Source organism: Rattus norvegicus, chromosome 8, assembly GCF_036323735.1.
Source record: "Rattus norvegicus strain BN/NHsdMcwi chromosome 8, GRCr8, whole genome shotgun sequence".
Taxonomy (NCBI): domain Eukaryota; kingdom Metazoa; phylum Chordata; class Mammalia; order Rodentia; family Muridae; genus Rattus; species Rattus norvegicus.
In genome coordinates this window covers 95,523,724-95,546,828 of record NC_086026.1, presented here as the reverse complement: position 1 = coordinate 95,546,828, position 23,105 = coordinate 95,523,724, and the positions used below count along the sequence as shown (strand labels likewise).

At 39.7% G+C, this 23,105-nt stretch overlaps 1 protein-coding gene across 5 annotated transcripts in view; it reads left to right on the top strand.

Moving 5' to 3' along the window:
• Window positions 1–23,105, top strand: part of Ibtk (inhibitor of Bruton tyrosine kinase) — a 73,806-nt gene that overhangs the window by 32,607 nt on the left and 18,094 nt on the right. For 3 of the 5 annotated variants that reach the window (XM_039082545.2, NM_001427757.1, XM_039082547.2), the window contains 13 exons: window positions 170–256; window positions 1,001–1,083; window positions 1,159–1,196; window positions 1,623–1,719; window positions 4,333–4,434; window positions 6,639–6,756; window positions 7,859–7,919; window positions 8,434–8,555; window positions 11,652–11,764; window positions 14,395–14,543; window positions 15,816–15,976; window positions 18,581–18,673; window positions 19,174–19,317. In XM_039082545.2, the coding sequence (XP_038938473.1) occupies window positions 170–256; window positions 1,001–1,083; window positions 1,159–1,196; window positions 1,623–1,719; window positions 4,333–4,434; window positions 6,639–6,756; window positions 7,859–7,919; window positions 8,434–8,555; window positions 11,652–11,764; window positions 14,395–14,543; window positions 15,816–15,976; window positions 18,581–18,673; window positions 19,174–19,317 (1,368 nt within the window). The other 2 variants (XM_063265559.1, XM_039082546.2) reach the window with 2 other exon arrangements.

Here is a 23,105-nt window from a genome sequence, read left to right as displayed (position 1 = left end):
AAATTCTAATTAAAACTGATTTATTATGGCTTGGAATGAGGTTTCTTATTACTTTCTAGGAGATGACATAACTGTGTTTAACTGTAATAAATCTGTTAGATTTTGTTGCGTGTTGGTCTTAGGAGAGGACTGTATTCACCTTTTGTTAATTTGTATTTTTCCTTGATAGGTTAGATGGAGTCAGATATGAAAATGAAAAAATTAATGTTATTGCGAAGAAAACTGGTAATAAACTGAAGCTAAGTCAGAAAAAATGGTAAGTAGTAAATGAGGATCAGCTTTGCATAGCTAGAGTTTTGGTTCCCAAGCTGGAAGTCGAGCTCTTCTCGGCCCTCATGAGAAAGGAGAAGACACCTAACACCCGAGAGGGGAGTCATTGAGCAAAGAGCACTCACTGCTTAAGTGATTGAAAGAAGTCCTTCTTTCTGTTTTATTCAGATAAAGAGAGGGATTTGAACTGTTCCTTTTCTTTACTTATGAGTCTTATAAGTGGGAGTTTATGCGGACTTCCTCCCCTATCAGATTGTGTTTTTTCACCTCCTCCCCTATCAGATTGGGTATTTTCATCTCGGGGATGAGGGGTTTGCTTACTTTTCCAAGAATAAATACTCTATATACGTTGTTAAAATATTGTCTTAGATACTTCAGAGGTGGTAAGTTTTGGGGAAGGAGAAACTGACATTTTTTTGCGGCTTACTTGGCATGTTCAAATAAGAGAATTGAAGAGTTTCGAGTATGCTTCTGATGTCACTAATACCTTGCCTGCAATAAAAAAAGAAAACCAAGCAGAAGGTTTTAAAGTTTATATTCAGTATCCTTTTCAATATAGGTTTAAAAATGATTGGGCTATTGCTGTTTTCTTGGACAAGGTACATGCAGATCCATGTTCCTATTCTTGCCAGCATTTGATAAGATTAAAGCTGAGCCAACCCTTGGGCTTTTCCTCCTCTTTGCAGATATGCAAGAAATTGATCTTTGTTTGATTGGACTTCTTTTTCAGTTCGTTTCTCTATGATGTTACCATGAAGTCTGTGGATGGAAAGGAATTCCCCTGTCATAAGTGTGTGCTCTGTGCAAGACTTGGTAGGTGGCGTCTGTGAGCTGTGTGTGCTGTGTGGATTCTGCTTCCCTGTTCTCACTGCACTGTTTTTCTTGCAGAGTATTTCCACAGCATGCTTAGCAGATCGTGGATTGAGGTGAGCTGTGAGTAGGCACTGCATAGAGCAGAGGCTGTGCACTCAGACATTCAGAACTGAAACCTTTTATTTTGGATTAGCTCTTTAATTCATTTGTGTTCATGTGTTTTCAAGTTTGCTAGAAAACACCCAACATTTGGAAGTTAAAACTGTTGCTATAAAGCTGATTAAAATTCACAATTACCATTATCGAGACACACAGTAGTATTGTCCTGTGTGTCTTGTTTTCTGAAAATTTCTCTTTCCCTTTTTCATGTTATATTTTAAATTAAATGTCTCATTTCAGATTTGTGATTTATAAATTTTTTCGAGGGTCTTTGGTATGATTTTTTGTCTGAAGTTTTTCATAGTAGTAGCCCAACTTCTAATATGGTAGTGTTTTAATGCTTCAGATTAATGACTTACCCCTGCCTTGTGTGCCCATAGGCCTCCAGCTGTGCAGCTCTGGAAATGCCAATCCAGGCTGAGATCCTGAAAGTTATTTTGGACTACCTCTATACGGATGAAGCTGTGGTGATAAAAGGTACTGAAAGGAGGCTTACCTGGTTCCGTTATAATAGAGTGGTCCAATCTCCATGAATCATTGTTTCCTCCTGAAATGAACTATCCCTAGATGATTAATTTAAAATAAGTAACAGATTATTACGAGTCGAAATCAAGCAGAAAAGTTAATTTTCATCACGCTGAATTATTCCTTTTAGAATTGATTGTTATGGTTGAAATTAGTGTTAGAAGTTTTATCTCTTTAGCCACCTCTGATTAAGATCACTGAGTACAGGATGTGTAGTTTCTGACAAATTCTCTGTGGAATTTTCCTTTTCCCATAATGTATGAGCCATGAAACCGTTGTATTCAAGGGAAGTTCATGAAGGAATTGATTTATAAGTGTTTTCAGTTGGAACTCTTTAAATGTCCTGTTTGATTGGCCGCAGTTCTGAGTGCCCTGTCGGGTTTTATGCTGTTAGTTTCAAGGCTCAGGTTACACTGAGGATATGGTAAAGTGAAAAGACCTTGTGTGTTTGCAAGAGATGACTGTCTAGTGGACAATCAAACTCTGTAAGGAGATAGGCGCAATTAAGCAGGGAAATTGTCTAAAGTGGATGCATTTTGTGAGGTACCAGTCTGCATGGGAAAACTGGGTGGCCTTTGTTAAGGAGGTGTGTGCCTGAGAGCAAGACTGAAGATTTGTATACTTGAGTGTGTAATTTAAACTTTAAAATATATTTACTGTGTACGTTTTAAATAATACATGTATTTTAAGAGAAATATATATGTATTCATACCCCATATTTGCACATTTCTAAAGAACATATCTGTTACTTGTTAAAATTTAAAATTGTGCCTCTGTCACCATTTTCAATTGCACAATATTTTCACCTGTAAATTAATATAAAAAAATCTGCTATTTAACTATAACAGTGAGTATAAGGCATGGGATGTGCTTCCATAGGTTTAATATTTTCTGTGTACAGCTTTTACAATCACTTCATTTGTCCAAACAACTTTCAGAATTCTTTTTACCACTATTTTAAATGGAAATTTTTTAAAATTTGTGTGTGTGTTACATCTGTATAGGTCAGATAAAAATCAGGTATCTTCCTTTGTTGTTTTTCACTTAATTTTTTCTTTTGTATACATCTGTATCGTGTGTGTGTGTGTGTGTGTGTGTGTGTGTGTGTCTGTCTGTCTGTCTGTCTGTCTGTCTGTCTGTGTTTGTCTGTGTCAGTCTGTGTGTATTGTGTGTATGCAGGTACCCATAGAGGCCACATGAGGGTGTCAACCCCTGGTACAAGAGGTCAGGGTAAATCAGTGGAGTCCGTTTTCTTCCGTCTCGTGGATCTTTGGGGACTGAACTCAGGATATCTTTGCCATTTGAGCCACTTTGCCAGCCCTTGCTTGCTATGTTTTTAAAAAGTGATTTTTTTTTATTATTGTATTTTGGGGGAGGATCTTACTGTCTTTAGACAGTCCTGTTTAATTAATTCTCAGTAGTATCGAAGACTGCTTTGAGAGCCCCGTCACCTGCTGCTTTGTGCTGTTGTCTTTGTACTGCATTCACATAATGCCACGTGCCCATCAGCACAGATACATTATTACTGTACACATTTTTGAAAAAGTGTGCCAAGGGGGAATACGTTTCTACTGTCGTTGTCAGGGTGCAGTTATGTTTATGGTATTCTGTTTTCTGTTCTTAATTTAATTCAAGACGTTTGGTTCAGAGACCTTGTGCCTGTGCACAGTGAACTACGATCACATTGAGCTTCATTCAGCTCTGCTTCTCTCCTCCAGCTCCTCTTGGGATCTCCCAACTTTCCCCTCCCTTGTTTGTTTTTTCCCTTTTTTTGAAAGACCATTATGTGTAGTTAATGCTTCCCATAGGTGGTGTTGTGCCACTCCGCTGGGGCATGGGGGACTTGAATGTTTATTAGTATTAGAACTATTTCTTAATGAAATGGGAAATTATAAATAAGTCAGACATTCCAATAGCCTTCCACACTGAAGTATTCACTTCAGGTTGATCGTTTCATGGTCGCATTGCGAGAATGTCTGAGCCAGTATGGTGAGTGGCAGTTGTCAACCTGGCAGAAACTAGAATGAAGTGGGAGGGAGCTGGGCCTCTGGACACGCATGGCTGTGGGTATTATGTTCATGGAGATAGGAAGCCCATGGAAGAAGCATGAGCTGTGGCTGGAACTGTTCCCTGCCTGGGCTCCTGGGCTGTATGCATAGAAAGAGTGGGGCTGAGCAGCAGCCACTGCTCTCCTGTCACCGTGGCTGTCCCGTTACCAGTCGCTTGATGCTTCTGCCGTCCTGACCCCCTGCCATGATGGCCGTGCGTGGAACCGTGAGCCAGAACCTGCCGTCTCCTCTCTGTCCAGTTGCTTTAGGTTTCTTATTTAGTTTTCATGGCGACAGGAAAAGAAGTTTAGACAGCAGTGGATCTGGTGGTGCATGTTTTCTAGTTGTCCAGCTAAGAGGAAGTTATTTCGATGTGATCACACTTTGTTGTGGTTGTCATTCTGACAGAAAAGAGTCCTAAGGCTCTTTACTTTGATGTCTTAACTTGTTTTGTTTTTACTACTTACAATGTTACAGAATAGCAGTAATTTTCTTCTTTTTCCTTTTCTTTTGTTAGAGTCTCAGAATGTGGATTTTGTTTGTAGTGTTCTTGTAGTGGCTGATCAACTCCTCATAACCAGGTTAAAGGAGATGTGTGAGGTGGCACTGGCTGAAAACCGTGAGTACTTTAAGAGTAGAGAAGTACTGTTTCCCCAAATATTGACCTAATGCTATTACAGCATTATAGCATTGACTTTGTTGTATTAGACTTATTATTCCAGTTTAAAGTAAAACACCAGTGTTTTGTGTGTGCACCTTTAAAAAGAAGTCAAGACAGTTGGGTGGGGAAGCACATGCTTTCCATCCCGGCACATGGAAGGCAGAGGCAGGTGGATCTTGAGTTGGAGGCCAGCCTGGTGTGCATACTGAGTTCTAGGCCAGAGCTTCTGTCTACATAGCGTTCCATAGCTGCACAGTGAGACTGTGCATCAAAAACAGAAGCCCAAACAAACAAAAACAAAAAGGGCAAGACATTTAGATTATTATATGCTATCATTTCTAAACACTTTGTCTCCTTAGAAATAATTGAAAATATATACAGCTTAGATTTAACAAGTATTTTATTAATAAGCCATAAAACCCTAAATAACGAAGGTGATTCTAGTCTGTCTGTAGATTTCAGTATTGAATGGTCTTGGTTGCATTTTTTTTTTCTTGTGTTTTAATTAACCTATTTCCACTTGCTGGAAATTTTATGAAGTTCTTCCCTTAGCTTAATTCAACAAAATCCATGGACTCTCTTTTCTTTCAAATCTTTTACTGTTTTTTCTTTTTTTTAAGTCAATAATTGCTTAGTTGTTTTCATAAACACTCATCTTAGAAATCAACTATTAATTTTTATTTATGGTTTGCCTGTTGCACCCTGATTCTTCCAGCTGTGGAAATGGCCACGTACTTTTCATTTTTCCAGCATTTGGTTCTTGCTGTCACTGTTTACATTGAGCTCTGGTAACTAATCCTTTCCGTGTCAAGCGATTTTTTATTTTCTTCATTAGGATAACTTTTTATTCTAATATGAAAGTTGCAGCTTTCCTAACCAGATATGTAAGGACATGCAGGAGTTTCGTATTTTCATTTCGTGATTGCTTTGGAAAATGAGGAAGAAGTTCTGTCTTTTTTTTTTTTTTCTGAGTGCTGTGAGCTGTCCGCTCCTTGGTTAGAGTAGGAAACTAGTCCTGATTTTCTTTCCACAAACAAAAATGCTGCAGCAGCAAAGGGCTTTCCATGGCCTGAGTATTCCCTTCCATTGGCTCAGTGACCTCTGCCCACCGCCCGGGGTATCCCTTCCTTGCTGTACCTTCGCTTTACTGTGGGTCCATTGCTAGCAGAAGGGTCCCATGGGAGCCGGTTCACGTAGGCATGTACACATCATCATTCTCAACCAAGCACTTCAAGGAGAGCTTCTGTGTGCTCTGCTTTTGTTCTGAGATGATTTCATCATCATTTGCAGTTTTAGCTTTAGCGAGGCAGAGATATACTGACTGGGATTGTAACTTCTGACAGAGTTTAGGGGAGGAAGAGTGGGAGAGGACAGCTTAGCTCTTCTGTTGGCTGGGACTCTGTATGAGTCAGACAGGAGAGCTTTAGGTCGCTGTGGCTATGAGCAGGTAGAATATCCTTAGAGAGTCTCTAGCAAAAGAATACTTCATGTAGAACATTTACTTGACATGACTAGACCTAGGTTTTTGTATAATCTTATGCACTGGCACGAACAATACCACAGTTAGATATAGATGTATTTTTGTACATACAGACTAGTCAGCATTCAGAATTAATCTATTGGTTTTTCCTAGACTTACTGCCTGGTTTAGTTTGTTGTTGTTGGTTCCAAAACAAGATTTTTGTGTCGTTCTAGACCGGAGGATGCACCGCAGTCCTGGCTCAACTCTGGCATGCTGGGTTTTCACCGCCCTGTCCAACCATGTTTACTTTTCAGTGTTAAGAGAAAGATTAACTACTCTACTATCTGAATGAAAAGGGAAGTCAGTCACTCATGAAAGTGAAAATTATTCAAGGCCGTTGGGAAGAAGAACAATAGTTCTTACACATTAGCTTTCAGCTTACACTATTCCTCCTATATTTTCCTTTTTAAAAATTTTTGTGTGCAAGCTTATTTTGTCCCCTCAAAATGAGTCCCCTCAAAATTACTTTGGCATACCTTAATGAAACTCATTTCTATATTTACCCCAGCATTCATTTTTTTTGTTTTGTCTTGTTTTCTTGTTTTAAATGTTGAAATCTTTTAACTTTAGAGATGGAAGTATTTCACTTATTAAAGTAATTCACCTTCGTCTAATATTGCAAATCTCTCTTTTCCTGTAGTTACCCTTAAGAATGCTGCTATGCTGCTGGAGTTTGCTTCAATGTACAATGCCGAGCAGTTGAAACTCTCTTGTTTACAGTTCATAGGACTGAATATGGCAGCTTTACTCGAAGCAAGGTTGGTTGGGGTCCTATGCTGTACAGCTTGAACAAGCAGATGTTTATATTAAATAAAAGATGCACTTGGACTTTAAAGGGGAATCACATGTTTACCTGGATGGAAGGGATTTGACCAGTGCTAAGGAGTTAGCCCTTTCAAAATTAGAGGGACCAGGGAAACGTCAGTGTTTCTAATAGTGATTTAAAAATTGTGTTTTGTTGAGGCAGTTTTATACAAGTAGACAAGCATAACTTCGTATGTAAAGCTAACTGTTCTACATCAGGTACATGTTTGCTAAGAGTGAAAGCAGCATGTACATAAATAGTAAGAAAAAGAGGCTGTCTCAAAACATGTAGCATTACAAGCTAATGAAATTAATTATGCTACAGGCGTTGACAACTGATGTAGTACAGTTATGAGTGTGAAAGTTGCACTCTACAAATTATAGAAATAGCTTCAAAAACAACAATTTGAACGTGGATGTATACACGCACTTTGTATATATAAAACAACTATATAGATAAATATGTACATATACATAAAAATGGATGTAAACCTTCTCTTAAATTTCATTGATGCCTCAAGTACCTTTTGGAACCTGTGACATCTTGAAGATAGTTGATGTAATCCAAACATCATTTTATACTTGAAGATGTTGAGACTCAGGAACGGAGTGAGCTACTCAGGGTCAGGAGGTGATTGACAGCAGTGATAGTGCGAGGTTGAACCCAGACGCTCCCAGCACTCCTTGCACAGTTAAGCATTATGGTTTGTGGAAGACAAAGGCTGAGACATGAGTACTTGCTTCAGTTTTATCAAGATATTTGTGGAATATGTTTGCTGGTTACAGAACCTACAACTACACCTATTTCTAAAAGGAATGTTAATAGCTAGTTTATGTAAACTTGAGGAAGAACTTGGTTCCTTATTCGACAACGTGAAATAAACATGCTTAAAAATCGTGATGACTGGGGTTGGGGATTTAGCTCAGTGGTAGAGCGCTTGCCTAGCAAACGCAAGGCCCTGGGTTCGGTCCCCAACTCCAAAAAAAAGAAAAAAAATTGTGATGACTGCTAAATCATTTGAGTCTTAAGCAAGATTCTTTTTTCCTGTTTTTCAGGTCTCTTGATGTTCTAAGTGAGGATGTTTTGAAGGATCTTTCCATATTTTACCGAAAAATGGTAGGATTTTTTGTTTTCTCAGTTCAGATTCCTCTGTACAGGTTATTAGACCAGACTGACAATGGAGTAATTTATAATGAATGCAAATACATCATCTTTTAGGTATTCGAACATAAAGTCCCACAGAAAAGTGCAAATATCAAAATTGAAGACATAGTAAAATTAATCCATCTCTTAAAATTGTTATATAATAAAAGTCTCTGTGTTCAGAGACTTAGTTGCAAAGGTTAGGACAGTGCAGAGCACTGACTCACACGAGTCCTGAGAGCTGCTGGATCAGCCTGCACTGAGGAAGGAAGCAGAGCAGCTTTTAAACCCTCCATCCCCACATTTTTATGTAATGATGCTTTTTAATTAACATGTTTGAAATTTCTTTTCCCATTGTATTTTGTGAATCATTAGGCATCCTATATGCTTTCTAGTTAACATTACCACCTGACATGATAAGTATATTATCAGTTTTTGAAAATCATTACCGACTTTGTATTATGAAGTGCTGCCTTTCACACTGTAGGTTCCAGCAATGGAGAGGAGAGTCATTACACCGTATCAAGATGGACCAGACATTAGCTGTGTGCAAGCAGAAGATGGGGAGGTCTTTCTTAAAGAGGAAATAAGCCTGGAGCCAAATCACTCGTAAGCCCTGTTGTCTGTTTTTCTTTCCCCCTTGGTCTTCTTTCTTACACTGTTGGACACCGGATATTTTTATATTAACATTGAGACTATAAATTGAGAAGTTCTAATATAGGAAATATGAATGTGCAGTTTTAGTTTTGATATAATGCAATGTAATTATACATAATTGATACTTTAAATCTAAATCCTTCAACATGTAAGTATAAGAGTACTGTAGCCTTCCGAGAGACATACAGCTTAGTTAAGTACATTTGTCTCAGTGATCTCCAAACCTCCTGAGGTTATGGTGAAGACATTTAAAACAGCAAGCAGCTGCACTGTAGCCTGAAGAATGGGAGAGTGCCAGCGCTGGCAAGAGGTGAGGCTACTGTTGGGAGCTGGAACGTTGTGCCCTGTGCTAATGGCAACACAAAACTGAAACAGGTTGGAAAGTGCTGGCAGCTCCAGCAGCCAGGCTTCTGAAGATTAGGACAAGTGGATTCCATTCCTTTGTGAATTCTGCTCAGCCAAGTAATTGTCTCTCCTCCATCTTGGCTTGTACTTGGGAGATTGGTCTAGAGAGGGTCCAGAGAGTAATGTGGGAACCATAGATGGGATGGTATTTTCTTGGTGTCCTCTCTGTAGACCCTGACTGCTTCAGTAGATGGTGACTGCACTAGCTTTTTGGTATTGTACTAAAATCCTGGAGAAAACCAAGTTAAAGGTAAAGGTTTATCTTAATGTCCCCTTCCACAGTTTTGTCCATATCCAGCCAATCTCTTTGCAGAGTATCACAGCAGTGCTGCCAGAGCCTGGCTGCTCACCTCATTAGGCCCAGGAGAGAGAGAACAAGGGGTGTAAAAGTTTCTAATATAGATGCATGATATGGCAACTGTATTTCTGTGTCCCAACTAGTTCCCAATAATGACACAGAAAAAACAAGATTTATTTTAAAGTTTCACCTCAATACCTGGGCAGTCTGTCTAATCCTCTAAACTAATCTGGCTTCCTCCCAGCCATGATCTCAGTTATGCTTGCAATTAGGCCTTCTGTGTTTCTGCTGAACTCTCAAGAACTCTCTCCTCCTCACTCCTCATGGCAGATCTGAATCTTTATTCTCTCTCTCCTTCCCCTCACTGGCGGAAGTCCTGCCCTCTTCTCTCTTCTGCCCAGTCATTGGTTTATCAGCATTTATTGTCAAAGCAAAGAATAAATGTTAAGAATTGTTTACACAAACTTGAGACAGGAGATTCTTGATGTAAGCATTAAAATGTCGTGTCTGCATTGATATAAGATGTCAGCAGAGAAATCAGCACTGGAACAACACAATGGTATTCTTTACACAGAGCACATAAATATCACGCCTATAAAGGGGCCAGGACGTGATATGCTCTTCTAAGAATGCCCCAGTGATCCTATTTCTCCTGAGTATTCAACTCATTACAACGTGAACTCATCAATTTGTTGAATCAGTGGTGAAATTGGACTCCTTATTATCCAGGGTTTTCCTGTGACCCTACTTTTGAGTCTTACTCCATCTGGGATCACTTTGAATATGCGAGTCTGTGGGAGGACAGATCCCCATTTCATATTTAGACCCCCAAATTGATATTTGAGAGTTCCTCAACAAAATGAGTTGTCTAACAACTTTGGCAACCTCTGCATAGAATAAATACCTAATTAGTATTATAGGCTCACATTAGTTACACAATTATTTATTTCTGGGGACAAATAACTTGGTAGTGTGAAGTCTTTGGGCATGGAGGTCATTTGCTCTAGACAAACAATTATATACCTCACATTAAATGTATAACATGATATTGAAATTATAAAATGTATAAACATTGAGTTAAATAACTCATATAGCTACCACAGAATGGCGTGTTCAAAGCTGGCCTGTATGATGGAGTATATAGTGAGATGTTAGACATTTTATTAAAATAAGAGAGTTGTTGCCACTCGCGGATATCTACTTTCCCTTTCCTGACTCAAAGTACTTAATTCAAGCAATGAAACCCACACTCAGATGCTCTTAAAAACTGCCACAAGGGCTGGGAAGATGGCTCTATGGGAACGAAACACTACTGTAAAGCATAAGGAACTGAGTTGGGATCTCAGCTCATTGTTAAAACTCAAATCTGGCCATATGCTTGTAAGTCCCACAGCACTGGGAGGTGAGGAGCTCTGGGACTTGTGGCCAGCCAGGCTGTAAGCTCAAGGAAGGGGGCTGGGGCTGGGGTGTTGGGTGTGAAGTAATAAATCAGACTTTGAGAGGTCCAGATTTAGTGAGAGATCTTATCTCCTGTGAATAAGGTGTAGAAGGTGATGGAGCAGGACCCCGATGTCCTCACAAGCATCTCCCTCCCTCCCTCCCTCCCTCCCTCCCTCCCTCCCTCCCCCTTGTCCCTCTCCCCTCCCCCCCCCATCTCTCTCTCTCTCTCTCTCTCTCTCTCTCTCTCTCTCTCTCTCTCTCTCTCTCTCTCACACACACACACACACATTATGTTTCTATTTGAAGATTATAGTTTATGTAACTGTGCAGTGTTGTGCCATTTTGTTTCGTAAAGACTTTATTGTGAATAGGGGAGGCTTGGCCCTTCCTGACAACAGTTTTCCTTGTCATAGCCAGGATGCTGTTCAGCTCTTCTCACTTCCTCTTGGTACAGATGTGTGTCCTCATTCTTGTCTTGATGAACTTGACAGTCCCCCCCCCCCCCTTGCCCTTGGAATCCTTGAGCAGCTCTGTAGCTTGCTGCATATAAGTGACTAGGCCCACATCTCAGATCAAGTGTACTTGGTGTTCTTGGGGAAGTGTCTGTGGAAGGGAGTGTCTCACCCTGCTTGTGCTCTCCCTCACTTGGTAGCCCTTGTAGTAACTCTTGGTGACATGGTAGCCCAGACTCAGTGCTGCTCTTTGGTGGCTATTGTAGCCAATACCAGGTTCTTCAGCTTCCACAGCAATGCTGGCACTAAAGCAAGGAATAGATGACACTGATCTAGTAAGGTTAGTGATTTGCCCTGGTCTACCTGGACGAATAACTGGTGCCTGCATGTCCTTAAGTAGTTTCTGCTTGACCAAACTCTTTTCATCTGTTGATTTTACCTTTGATTTCCTAGGGAAACTATGTTCAAGAAGGCAAAAACAAGAGCTAAAAAGAAGCCACGGAAGCGCTCAGACAGTTCAGGAGGCTACAACCTTTCAGATATTATCCAGAGTCCACCGTCTGCAGGTTAGTGTGTCTTAGTATATTTCTGGTCTGTGTGTGGAGGTCAGAGGACAACTTTGAGGAGTGATTTTTTTCTTGCTTCACCATCATGTGGGTTCTAGGGATCAAGTTCAGGTCATCATGCTTGGTGGCAAGAGCCTTTACTCTCTGCTCCATCTACCCACCTATTTTGAAAACCTTTACTTACCGAAACTGTAAAAGATGCATGCAGGCACACACACACAAGTTACGAGGGTAGATCTAGAAATGAGAACGACACATGTTGGGGTCATTACAAATATAAAAGTCTATGATTTTGTATTCTCTGTTCCCTACATTCCCTCTAGCCTAAGGACAAAGGATAGGTGTTGATAAAATCATGGCTAAATGGACAGTTATGAAACTGGGGATCTTTCAGCTACCTGTGATTAAAGAAGTAGAGACTTGATTTGATTTAAGTAGTATGATTACCTTAACTATGTGTGGATATGTATGTGCATGAGTGTATGTGTGTTTGTGAGTGTGTGTATGAATATGTGTGTATAAGAGTGTGAGAGTATGTGTGTGACTATGAGTAAATACATGTGTGTGTCTGTGTGTGTGAGTCTGTGTGTGTGTGTGTGTGTGTGTGTGTGTGGTGAATAAAAGCTTTAGTAAGTAAGGACTTGAGTTTTAATTCTCTTAGAAGCTACATATGCTGGGTACATAGTGGGAACATAAGTATCCCAGTGCTCCTACTGGGAGTTGGAAGACAGACAGGGAGAGATCCATTGAATCACACGGGCCACCTAGCCTGGCCTGGTATACATAGCAGGAAAACAATGAAGGAATTCTGTTTCCAACAAGATACCCAGTGAGGACTGACCCCAACGAGGTATCATAACTGATCTGATCTTAACACCTCTGCTTTGTGTACACACACACACACACACACACACACACACGCACACACCCCATATCTTGACATTTCAAAGTTGGAGGGGATTTGTAAAGAAATACATTATGTCCCTTACTTTAAACTTTCCATTTAAACTTTGAAACTTTAGGAAATAAACCTGGGAAAGATATGACTTCTGAGATAATGACAAAAGAAATAGTATTTGCTCTCTTGAATCTGGTTCCATATATGTTCTGATATTGCATGCTTTTTGTGACCCAAGCAGGTAATGATGAAAGGATGAAACTTAATTGGAGACCAAAAGGAAAATTGAGTAAAAGGCAAATTTCATCAGAAATAGTTGTGTGGAGATCTAACTTGGATCCTAATCCTTAAAGTTTGACAAGTGGTCCTGATAAAGTTTTGAACAAAAATAATTGTTAGCTGTGCTAATTATTTACTTGATTCTCTTGATTTTAATGGGTTTTTGAATTTAAGATTTATTTATTTATTACATATAAGTACGCTGTAACTGTCTTCAGACACACCAGAAGGCATCAGATCTCATTATAGCATGTGAGCCAGCATGTGGTTGCTGGGATTTGAACTCAGGACCTCTGGAAGAGCCACTGAGTCATCTCTCCAGCCCTGAAAGTGTACAATTTTAAGTATAATTTTAAGTAATGAAAATTTGCCTAAAATGCATGATAGTGAGGAATAGTTTGAATGTCATTGTCAAGTTTTTTTTTTTAAGATTTATTTATTTATTTTATGTATGTGAGTACACTGTTGATGTCTTCAGACACACCAGAAGAGGATATCGGATTCTATTGTAGATGGTTGTGAGCCACCATGTGGTTGCTGGGAGTTGAACTCAGGACCTCTGGGAAAGCAGTCAGTGCTCTTAACCACTGAGCCATCTCTCCAGCCCCGTCAGGTTTTTACTAGTGGCGATTTCCATAAAGGAGCAATACTTCTGAGTGTGTAAGAGACAGCACCCTTGATGTATTTTTAATTAGTCATAGAGCATTTATAGCTCGCATAAGGTCTACATCCATCCAGGTTCTTTTGACATTTTATTTATGTTCTAATTAATTAAAAATGTGTGCATCATCACCTGAGATCAAGTAGCAGCTTGCTGTGTATTATGTTTGTGATGGACCTGAATACTAGGGAGTCCAGAGGTAGGTATTTAGTTCATCTCAGGGGGTAAGGGAATGAGAGTTCACAAATGACCGAGTTTTTACAGAAAACAAACTGACAAACCCTCCAGTAGGGTGCCGCCAGGGTCAGTAGGAGCCTGTGCTCATGGGGCTGTCTGCTGCCACAGAGACTCTGAGGTGTTACCTCTTCACAGTGGAGCCATTTCCTGCCTACAGAGCACAGTGACTTCTGTACAGGAGATTTCTGGAAAGAGACAGGCAAGCCTGTGTTGGTATGTAGCCAGCTATCTCCTCTTCCTTCTTATCTTCCTGCGGACGGAGGTTAACCTCTTCAAAGCAGTTTGTGGAGCTCTGGGCCGCTGAGTCTTACTGAGTAGTTATCAGATACTTAGGATGAATAACAGTTGTGTTACAATCTTTTTCACAGTGGGCTTTCGCTTAGCCGGTGTCTTTGTCACCTTAGTTTAAATAGTGTGTGCTGGTGTGGAATGTGTACTTTAAGTTTTATTACCATCTGGATCAATAAGCTTCTTGCTTTCCCTTTGGCTCACAGAGTGTAACTCATGCTTAATATGTCTGCGGCTGAAGCTTATTTATTTTATTTTATATTTTAGGACTATTAAAGTCTGCAAAGACCAACTCTGTGGAGTCTCTTCCGGAATTGTTAACCTCAGACTCTGAAGGGAGCTATGCAGGAGTGGGTAGTCCCAGAGACCTACAGTCGCCTGACTTTACAGCAGGATTCCATTCGGATAAGGTTGAGGTTGGTCTCAAGCCTGTTCCCTCACCTCGTGGTTGGAGGTGCTGACATTTTACCTTCCTTTTAAGGTTCCCTGTGTTTTATAATTATTCTAATTGTAGAAATTTAATGTAGTTTTGAATCCTTTATGAACTAAATAATTTCTAAATTATTTTGCAAGTAAAACATATTGATGCTAAGTATATTGATAGTATTATTGAATAGACATTGAAAAGTATATTTGCAGCCAAATTCCAGAAATATTTTAGAAAATGCCTATTAAAATGAGATAAAATTTATCAGAAAAACATGATTTTGAAAGTAAGACTGCTTTCCACTTTTGGAGTCTTTCTTTCTTGGGGCTCACTGGAGCACAGCCAGCCGGAAAGCCGCCTCCCTAGCTGGTCTGGCTGCCATGCAGTGCCCCTCTGCTCAGCTCTGGAGGCTTCCTGAGACGCCCTCATTCCTGCTCCCTAGCTGTCCTCCACAGGAAGCAATAGAGGTACAGTTTCAGAAACCGAGTCATCCCTGCAACTTTGTCACATTTATAAAACATATTGGGGCTCTAGAAATTTTTTTGTTGTTGTTTTTGGTTTTCGAGAGAAGGCTTTTCTGTGTAGCCCTACTCACTTGGTAGACCAGGTTGGCCTTGAACTCAGAGATCAAAGTGCTGCCTCTGCCTCCCGAGTGCTGGGGTTAAAGGCACGAACCACGACCAACCGGCTACACCTACAATTTCTAAGACTATACATTTATTCTTCTTACAGAAAGGTCAAGTTTAATAGAGAAGTTTGAGGGAAATTGTTGTTCTCATCAGGTTAATCTGAGGGACAGTTGAGGTGTAGGGAAGGTGAAGCTGTGTAGTGAATGTCCTGTGAGAGAAGAGACTCTGCCTTGACAGTGCCCGTGCCATTTCAAATCGTTCTGAGCCTTGACGTTAGGAACCCAGAGAAGTGTCAATGTTTTACTGCCACTTTATTTAACATACTATATCAAGTGAATTATAAGAAATTTGTACCAAATTTTCAAATCTAATGAGAATGTTCCTTCTGAAATACGGATTCTAATATTGCTGCTTCATATCTTACATGTACTACTTTTATTTTTGTTTGCTGTTTGTTTCCTTTCCCGTGTGTACAGTAAGTAGCTGGTAGTAAGTGAGGGTGGAGACTGCTTTAGCAGTGGCTTGGAGGCCCAGGATTGAAAGTGCTAGCGGTTGAGCGTCACTCACAATCCTCTAAGCCATGAACCAGATACCTGCTGTTAACTGCTACTGAGGCCTCCTTTTTTCCACAGGGGAAAGCTAAGCCATATGTGAATGGTACACCTCTTCCATGGACTAGGGAAGATTTAAAACCATGGGAAAAATCACCAACTACCAAGTCTGCTCCCCAGTTCATCCCCAGTAGCAGAGTGGACACTTCAGGCTCTTCCAGTTGGGTGGCTGGTTCTTGCAGGTAGGATATTTTCTGTTTTAAAAAATGTATTTTCATTGAAATATCTTTTTTTCATATACTATATTCTGGTCATGCTTTTCCTCCCTTATCTCCTCCCAGATCCTCCCCACCACTGCATTCATTCAACTCCAAGCCTGCCTTCTTTCTTTCTCTTTAGAAAACAAACAGGCAAAAACCAACCAAGCAAAAATATCACCAGAATTAAAAACAAAAACAAGGAACACACACACACACACACACACACACACACACACCCCACCCATAAAAACACAAAATCAGGAAAAAAAGCGCAAAGTCTGAGACAAAGCTATTGAGTTCATTTTATGTTGGTCATCTACTCCTGGGCATGGGGTCTACCCGTAAGAGTGATTTGTTTCCCAATGAAACATCCCTGGAGAAAACTAAATTTTCTTTTGTGAGCAGTTGTAAATTGGAGGCAGCATCTGGGCTAAGGATGGGAGGGAGCTCATGTCCACTTCCCTATCTCAGTGTGGGACCTCGTCTGGCGTAGACCTGTGCAGGCCCTGAGCATGCTGCAAAGGCTCTGTACTCACCTGTGCATCAGCCCTCTTGTATCAGAAGACACTCTTCTCCTAATGTCCCCATCCCCTCAAGCTCTTAAAATATCTCTGCCTCCTATCCACACACTTCTCACAGCCTGAAGGGGACAGGAGCTCGATCAGAATACACCATTTCAGAGTGTTCTCCAGAGTCTCCTCTCCGCACACTGTCCAGTTGTCTGTGCATTTGTTCCCCTCTACTGCAGGAGGAAGTGTCTGATGGCTGAGTGAGACGCTCGCTGATCTGTAGGTAGAGCAGAATGCCATTAGCAGTCACTGCTCTTTCATTTAGCAGAAGAGCAGCAGTTGGTTTTCCCCTAGGCCTGTGGCTTCTCTTGTCTGATGGTTTTGGCTCCTCGAGTAGTGTCAGACATGGGTTCCATCTCACGGAGTGGCCCTTAAGTCCACTCAGGTGTTTGTAATGGAGGACAGGAAAGAGTCCCAGCCTGGTGTGGCCACTTCAGCAGGTAGGATTTTCATTCTTTTCTCTGTGTCTCTGAAAGAGTACTAGTCAGTTTTAGCCAAATGAATATAATGAAAATATTAATTTACTCTAATACACAGAAATTATCTGCATGTGTAAAAATTTGTAACCAGCTATAATAGGCCCTTTCCTCTAGACATAATTCATGGTAATATCATCAGTGATACATAATTTGTGTGAACACTTAGAACCATCTTGTAATTGTTTTGATAAACATTTAAAGAATAGTGGGTATAAAGCCACCAGTGAGGCTGTCTCTCTGCTTCAGTTCCGTGTACATTCATAAAGTGCTTAGCTGTCAGTATTCTCAGGTTTAGTGTATGCACCAGCATTTCTCCATACTGTGAAGCATTACCTAGTGAGAATAGTGCTTTAGTTTTTAAAGAGTTCTCAATGCTGATATCTTACAGTTATTTTTAGTATATATTAATTTTTTGAGAATCACAGACACATTGTTCCCACTGCTCCCCATCAACTCCTCCAGTCTCCCCCTCAAACTCATGATCTCTTCATATTTACATGTATGTACAGACACACACACTAATGAGTTCACTAGTGTGCCTCATATGTTCAAGTGATTAGAGCTAAACATTTGGGATTGGATAGCCTATTGGGGAACTTGTTTCTAGAGTAAACTGATTCCCTTTTTCTCCGTGGCCACTGATTGTCTCTAGGTCCTAATCCGTGGGAGGGGCTTTCTGAAAGTCCTTCTATCTATGTTGGCGTGTCTCCTGGTAGTGTCATTACGGAGTCCTTGCTTTAAGACAGCCTCAGTGTTAGGATTTCATGAATATAGCTTTCCTGACATGACTCATAGTGTCTAGCAGCAGAATTTCTTAGTGGAAGTAAAGAAAAGAAATATTATTCTTTAATATATAATAATACAAATTATTCTTAGGTATACCATAGATTTCAGTCATAACAGAAACTGTATTCAGAGAGTGTAGTTTTTTAATTTTCCTTACAGTATGGCTCCCCACTCCCTGAGTCTCCAGTATTGTTGAGCAACCCCATATTCTGAAAAGTGCCCATTTTTGTTAATAAAGGATTCTAGTGAGGACTTTATTTGTCTTTAAGAATGAAATGGTTGGGGTTGGGGATTTGGCTCAGTGGTAGAACGCTTGCCTAGGAAGCGCAAGGCCCTGGCTTCGGTCCCCAGCTCCGAAAAAAAGAACCAAAAAAAAAAAAAAAAAAAAAAAAAAGAATGAAATGGTTGTCAAGCTTCATGTATCTGGAAGGATAAGAAGTTCTTTTGCCTAAATTTACATGACCCAGGACTCCTGTTGTCTCTTTGTTTTGTTAGTAGAATAATTTCAGGTTATCACTCAACTTGTAAAGCTTTAAAGATTTAGTTGTTATATGCATTTATGGGAATAGCTGTCATTCAAAATGCCTCTTTTTGAGGATGGCCGAAGCTAACAAAATGAATCTAATTACTACTATTACTTAGACTATAAATTAGGTGTCATCGGCTTCCTGTATAATCACAGGTTCGGTTAAGTTTGATGTTGGGCATTATAGGTTGCAAATGCTGTATTACTTTTTTTTTATGTCTTTTAGTCCCGTGAGTCCTCCTGTTGTGGATCTCAGAACTATCATGGAAACAGAAGCAAACAGACAAAAATATGGTGCAGCACCAAAGTCGAACTTGGGGTTGGTTTATAAAACACTTCAGTCAAAAGACCATGTTGTATTGTATTTCTATCCTACAGAACTGGGATGACATATTGGATCTATTTTTTTGTACATTTGATATAATAATTATAAGTCTTCTGATAGCTAACAGCCTTGGTACTGTTTGCTAGCTATGTGCTAATGTTTGGTCAGGCGGATACACTAGTGCATTAGCATACAGTGTTACGTGCTGGAGTCACCACGGAAGTGGTTGTCGTGATCTCTTATTTCTGAGAAATGCACAGAACTGATACAAGTTCTATTCTGGGGGCTCATGTTTAACCATTGTTGATCAACAGTATAAACGACATTTTAACTGTTAAAACTTAATAGGAAACATGTTAGGATAACTTTAAGCAGAGATTAATGCTGAGTGGTTTAATTTTGTTTCTAGTGTAATCATTTCTTAGGAAACTTAAGATTTCTCAGAAACAGTGAAGCCAGTAGAAGTAATTGGTTTACTCTAATTTAATTTTTAGAAAAATTATTTCTCATGGAATCAAACTTTCTCAGAAGCAACGGAAAATGATGGCATTGACTACCAAAGAAAACAATTCAGGAACAAATAGCATGGAGCCCATTCTGACAGCTCCTTCAAAGTCCCCCAAGCCAGTGAACGCATGGTATGCTCCAGTTGTTAAAACTACAGAGGCCTTGCCTTGGCTTCAGTGGTGGTTCTTGGCCTCTGAGTTTCCCCTGCATGTGTTTCTAAAGTCTTTTTAAATATTTCATTTCCCCTGTTGGCTTTAAACTTAAAGGTTGGAACTTGTGTAGAACAGCCTTTAAAAAAAGTTTTATTATTAATTTTAGATTCACTGACAGACATCATGGTTCAAGTGTGTTGACTTTCTACTCTGATATCATTCTTGCCAGTCTGTAGTTTCTGTTGAAAAGAATTTAGTGTTTTGTTTTAACATGTGATCACAAAAATGAACTTGACGTTTAGTGTTTGCTCCCTTGGTCCTTTGTCTGCATGCATGCTTGTTGTCTTGCACGCCCAGCTGAGGCAGCGCCCAGCTGTCTGGGCAGCACTGTCCACTCTGTTTCGTCGTGGGGGTCTGTGCCATCAGTCTTCTCATGGAGGCCATGGCAGTCTCCAAAGATGAATGGTGTAAAATGTTTTCCTGCTATCTTTCCAGTTTCCTGTTTAGAAACTCGTGCCATAATGCTAGGAACCCAGTTTAAGACATGGGTCGTGGGAAGGGTGAGGGAGGGACAGGAGAATCGTGTCCCACAGGGGTCTGGGGGGGTTCTGTCAGTGTTCGTGCCTATCGCTCTGTTCCTGAAAATGAAGGACTTGTGTTGTGTTGTTTTCCCCACCACTGAAAATGTAAAATATGTTGAAAAGAATAGCCAGCTGTTGATTTGGAACTGAGTCATTGCTCTCCGAGCACCAGTCGGTGGGAAGCATGCCACTGAGAAAGGAAGCAAAGGGACCAGGAAGTGGGAGAAGCCAGCCACGAGCTGTTGGAGGTTGGAGGTGGGACTGTTAAAGCACTGAGGGCTCTTCTCTAAACACAGCATGGCTGACCATGCTAGATGCTGTAGTCGGAGAGAGTAAGTTAAATACTTGAGGATCCTTTGAGCTTAATAATGTGGATTTCACTGCATCCTCAGCTTCTTTTAAAAAGCCAGCAGTAAACAAGGAAATGGAGTTTCAGGCTTTTTCCTGGCAATATCTTTCTTGGCCCCTGTGTTCTGTGGTCTGTCTCATTTTCTGTGGTGCCTTTTTATAGTGTTCAGGATTCAGATACTATGATAGCTGCATGTACTCTGTAAATGTTCTCCCATTTGGTGTGTACGTGACAGAGATCTATGTATGCATGCTATAAGAACGTCCATGTTGTCACTGTTTCCAATAACTAAATCTTGATACAGTCTTCTTATCTGTCATTAATGAATGGCTAAAAGTTTTTAAAGTATAATAAATAAAAAGTTTTAAAAGTATAATACTGCAGAGTAATGAAATCATGTAGATGTATCTTATAATATATTGATAGAGGAAGTCCAAAAAATCATAATGTATGATTCATAGAACATTAAAAACTAGGGTTTGATTGACACTGCTGTTTGCTTCTGCAGGCTGTGTTATGGTTCATGTTTATGTCTTAGTCTGTTGGTTATTTTGCTTCTGTGCTCTGGTTGGAAATACCATGTGCCCGTGTATATGCAACTGATGATGCATGCCTTGCAGTCTCCCACTGGGACCCCATATGTGTTGGTGATCCCTTTGATGTCTTTCTCCTCATCTCCAGAGGTCTTAGTTTTCTAATGAGCAACTTCTGCTTCCACTGACAAGGTCTGTGTTTAGGTGCTGGCATTCTGGAAGCTGATCAGGATAAGGAGGTTTCTGCTGGTACTTGGTTCACATTTGGTATAGATTTTCACATTTTCCTATTTCAAATTTAGACTTGGTGCACAACTTATTCCTGCTTTTCATTTGATTTATGATTTCAAGTTTTCCTTGAGCTAAGGTAGGTGACAGCTGTCACCGCAGCCACACCAGTCTGGTCTCTAGCATGTCTTCAGCAGACGGGAGCTCTCGGGGTTCTTCCTGTCTGGTCAGTGTAATTTCTGTCTTCCTGTGAGCTCACACCAGTTGTCCCTGTAGCTGTTTACGGCAAAGCCATGCAGACCTCAGGCTGCTGTGTCTTAATAGCTGTGGACGAAACATCTTTATTCTGATTATTTTCTGTTTACTTTATATGGGATTTTAGGGAAAAATAGTAAGTATTTGAAACCTCAGATTTTGATGTTCAAATTTAGTGAACTCTTTTTCTTAGTAAGCAGCGTGAGCCCAGCTCCATGTGGACGGCGCTGTGTTCCTAAAATGCAAAGGGAATTGACTGCTGCTTGTTAAGGAGAATTCTAGGAGTGTAGGGAGAAAATGTCATCAAGTTTGACAGAAACATGAGGGTATTTTCTTTGAAAAATAATTACACCATGATCAAATATAAAATGATATTTATTATGCATTCTTTTCTATAAAAACACAACTGAAAAACGTATGAGTAAACAAATGAGTGATTAATTTTATATCTTAAGATCTCAAAAGACAATTTACATAACTGACCAAATACAGATTATTTTGACTTCTAAATGGAAGCAGCATCTGAATTAATTTATTAATGATTAAAAATAAATTAATGTTTATGTTAATGTTCTTTTATTACTTTAGACTCAGTATGTTTATCTTAAAAATGTTTCCTTTGTGCTAGGGCTTGACCCCAGGGCCTTAGGTATGCACCCCACGTGCTCCACCCTGCGCTGTCGTCCAAAACCACCTGTGTGCGAGATCCTTCAGGATACATGTTTGCTCTTCTTGTACTCATTAACCACTAAACTGAAATGACTCCTAAGTGTATATATCCAGATACCTAGGTAGAGTAATACACATAGTGTACGATTACAATAGGCAGACGTTATATGCATTTTATCTTAATTTATTGCCACAGGCCAGAAAGTATTTCTTAGAAACTTAAAGAATACATTATATAAAATAGTTAATTGGTTTTTAGGAGCTTCGAGGCACATTAAATACAAGTTAAAATAAATATTATTATTTGTTGAGTAGTTTTCCCGTATAAATTTAAAGTTCAAATTGAACTTCAGACAAAAAAACAGAGATAATATGCTGCTTTTTATATTATAATCATTAGTTGTGTACAGAAAGCACAGTTTAAAAAGTACAACAACATTAGTTAACATAATACATAGTTTTATTTTTTATTTTTTTGGTTCTTTTTTTTTTTTTTTTTTTTTTTTCGGAGCTGGGGACCGAACCCAGGACCTTGCGCTTCCTAGGTAAGCGCTCTACCACTGAGCTAAATCCCCAGCCCCCATAGTTTTATTTTTGAGTCACGACATGTGCAGTGGAAGTGTGTATAATGTACGGTGACTACCCTGAGACACTATTCTGTATACACACTAATTGAAAAATAATTGGCAGAGTTTAAATTATATTCTAGTTTAGAAAAGTAGAAAATTCAAAATTTGCACTTTAATTTGTAGGCTATCTCTGCAGAATGTATTATGATGGTAATTCTTTTTAAGGTAGTTACATTTTACTATCTGTAGAATCATGTAATGAAAATTTACATTTGCAGATGTTTTCTTATTTGTCTTTATATTAATATCAAATGTGCAGTTAATTAAGGCACAAATTAGCTGTGGTTGTGGAAGCGTTTTTACTAGTCTATTCACATACACATGCGCTAACTCCATATACTTTCCCAAGGTATGGTTGGACCCTGGCTACTACATTCAGTGTGGTGATGGAAAGTACTAAATGTCCTGGGGCTTTGCGTTAGAGCGAAGTTCGAGCCAGTTGAATTATAAAAGTGATGTGAAACACTGAATATATGTGTGATCTGAGCACATTTCATTTTCAAATGTTTTACTTGGAGAAATA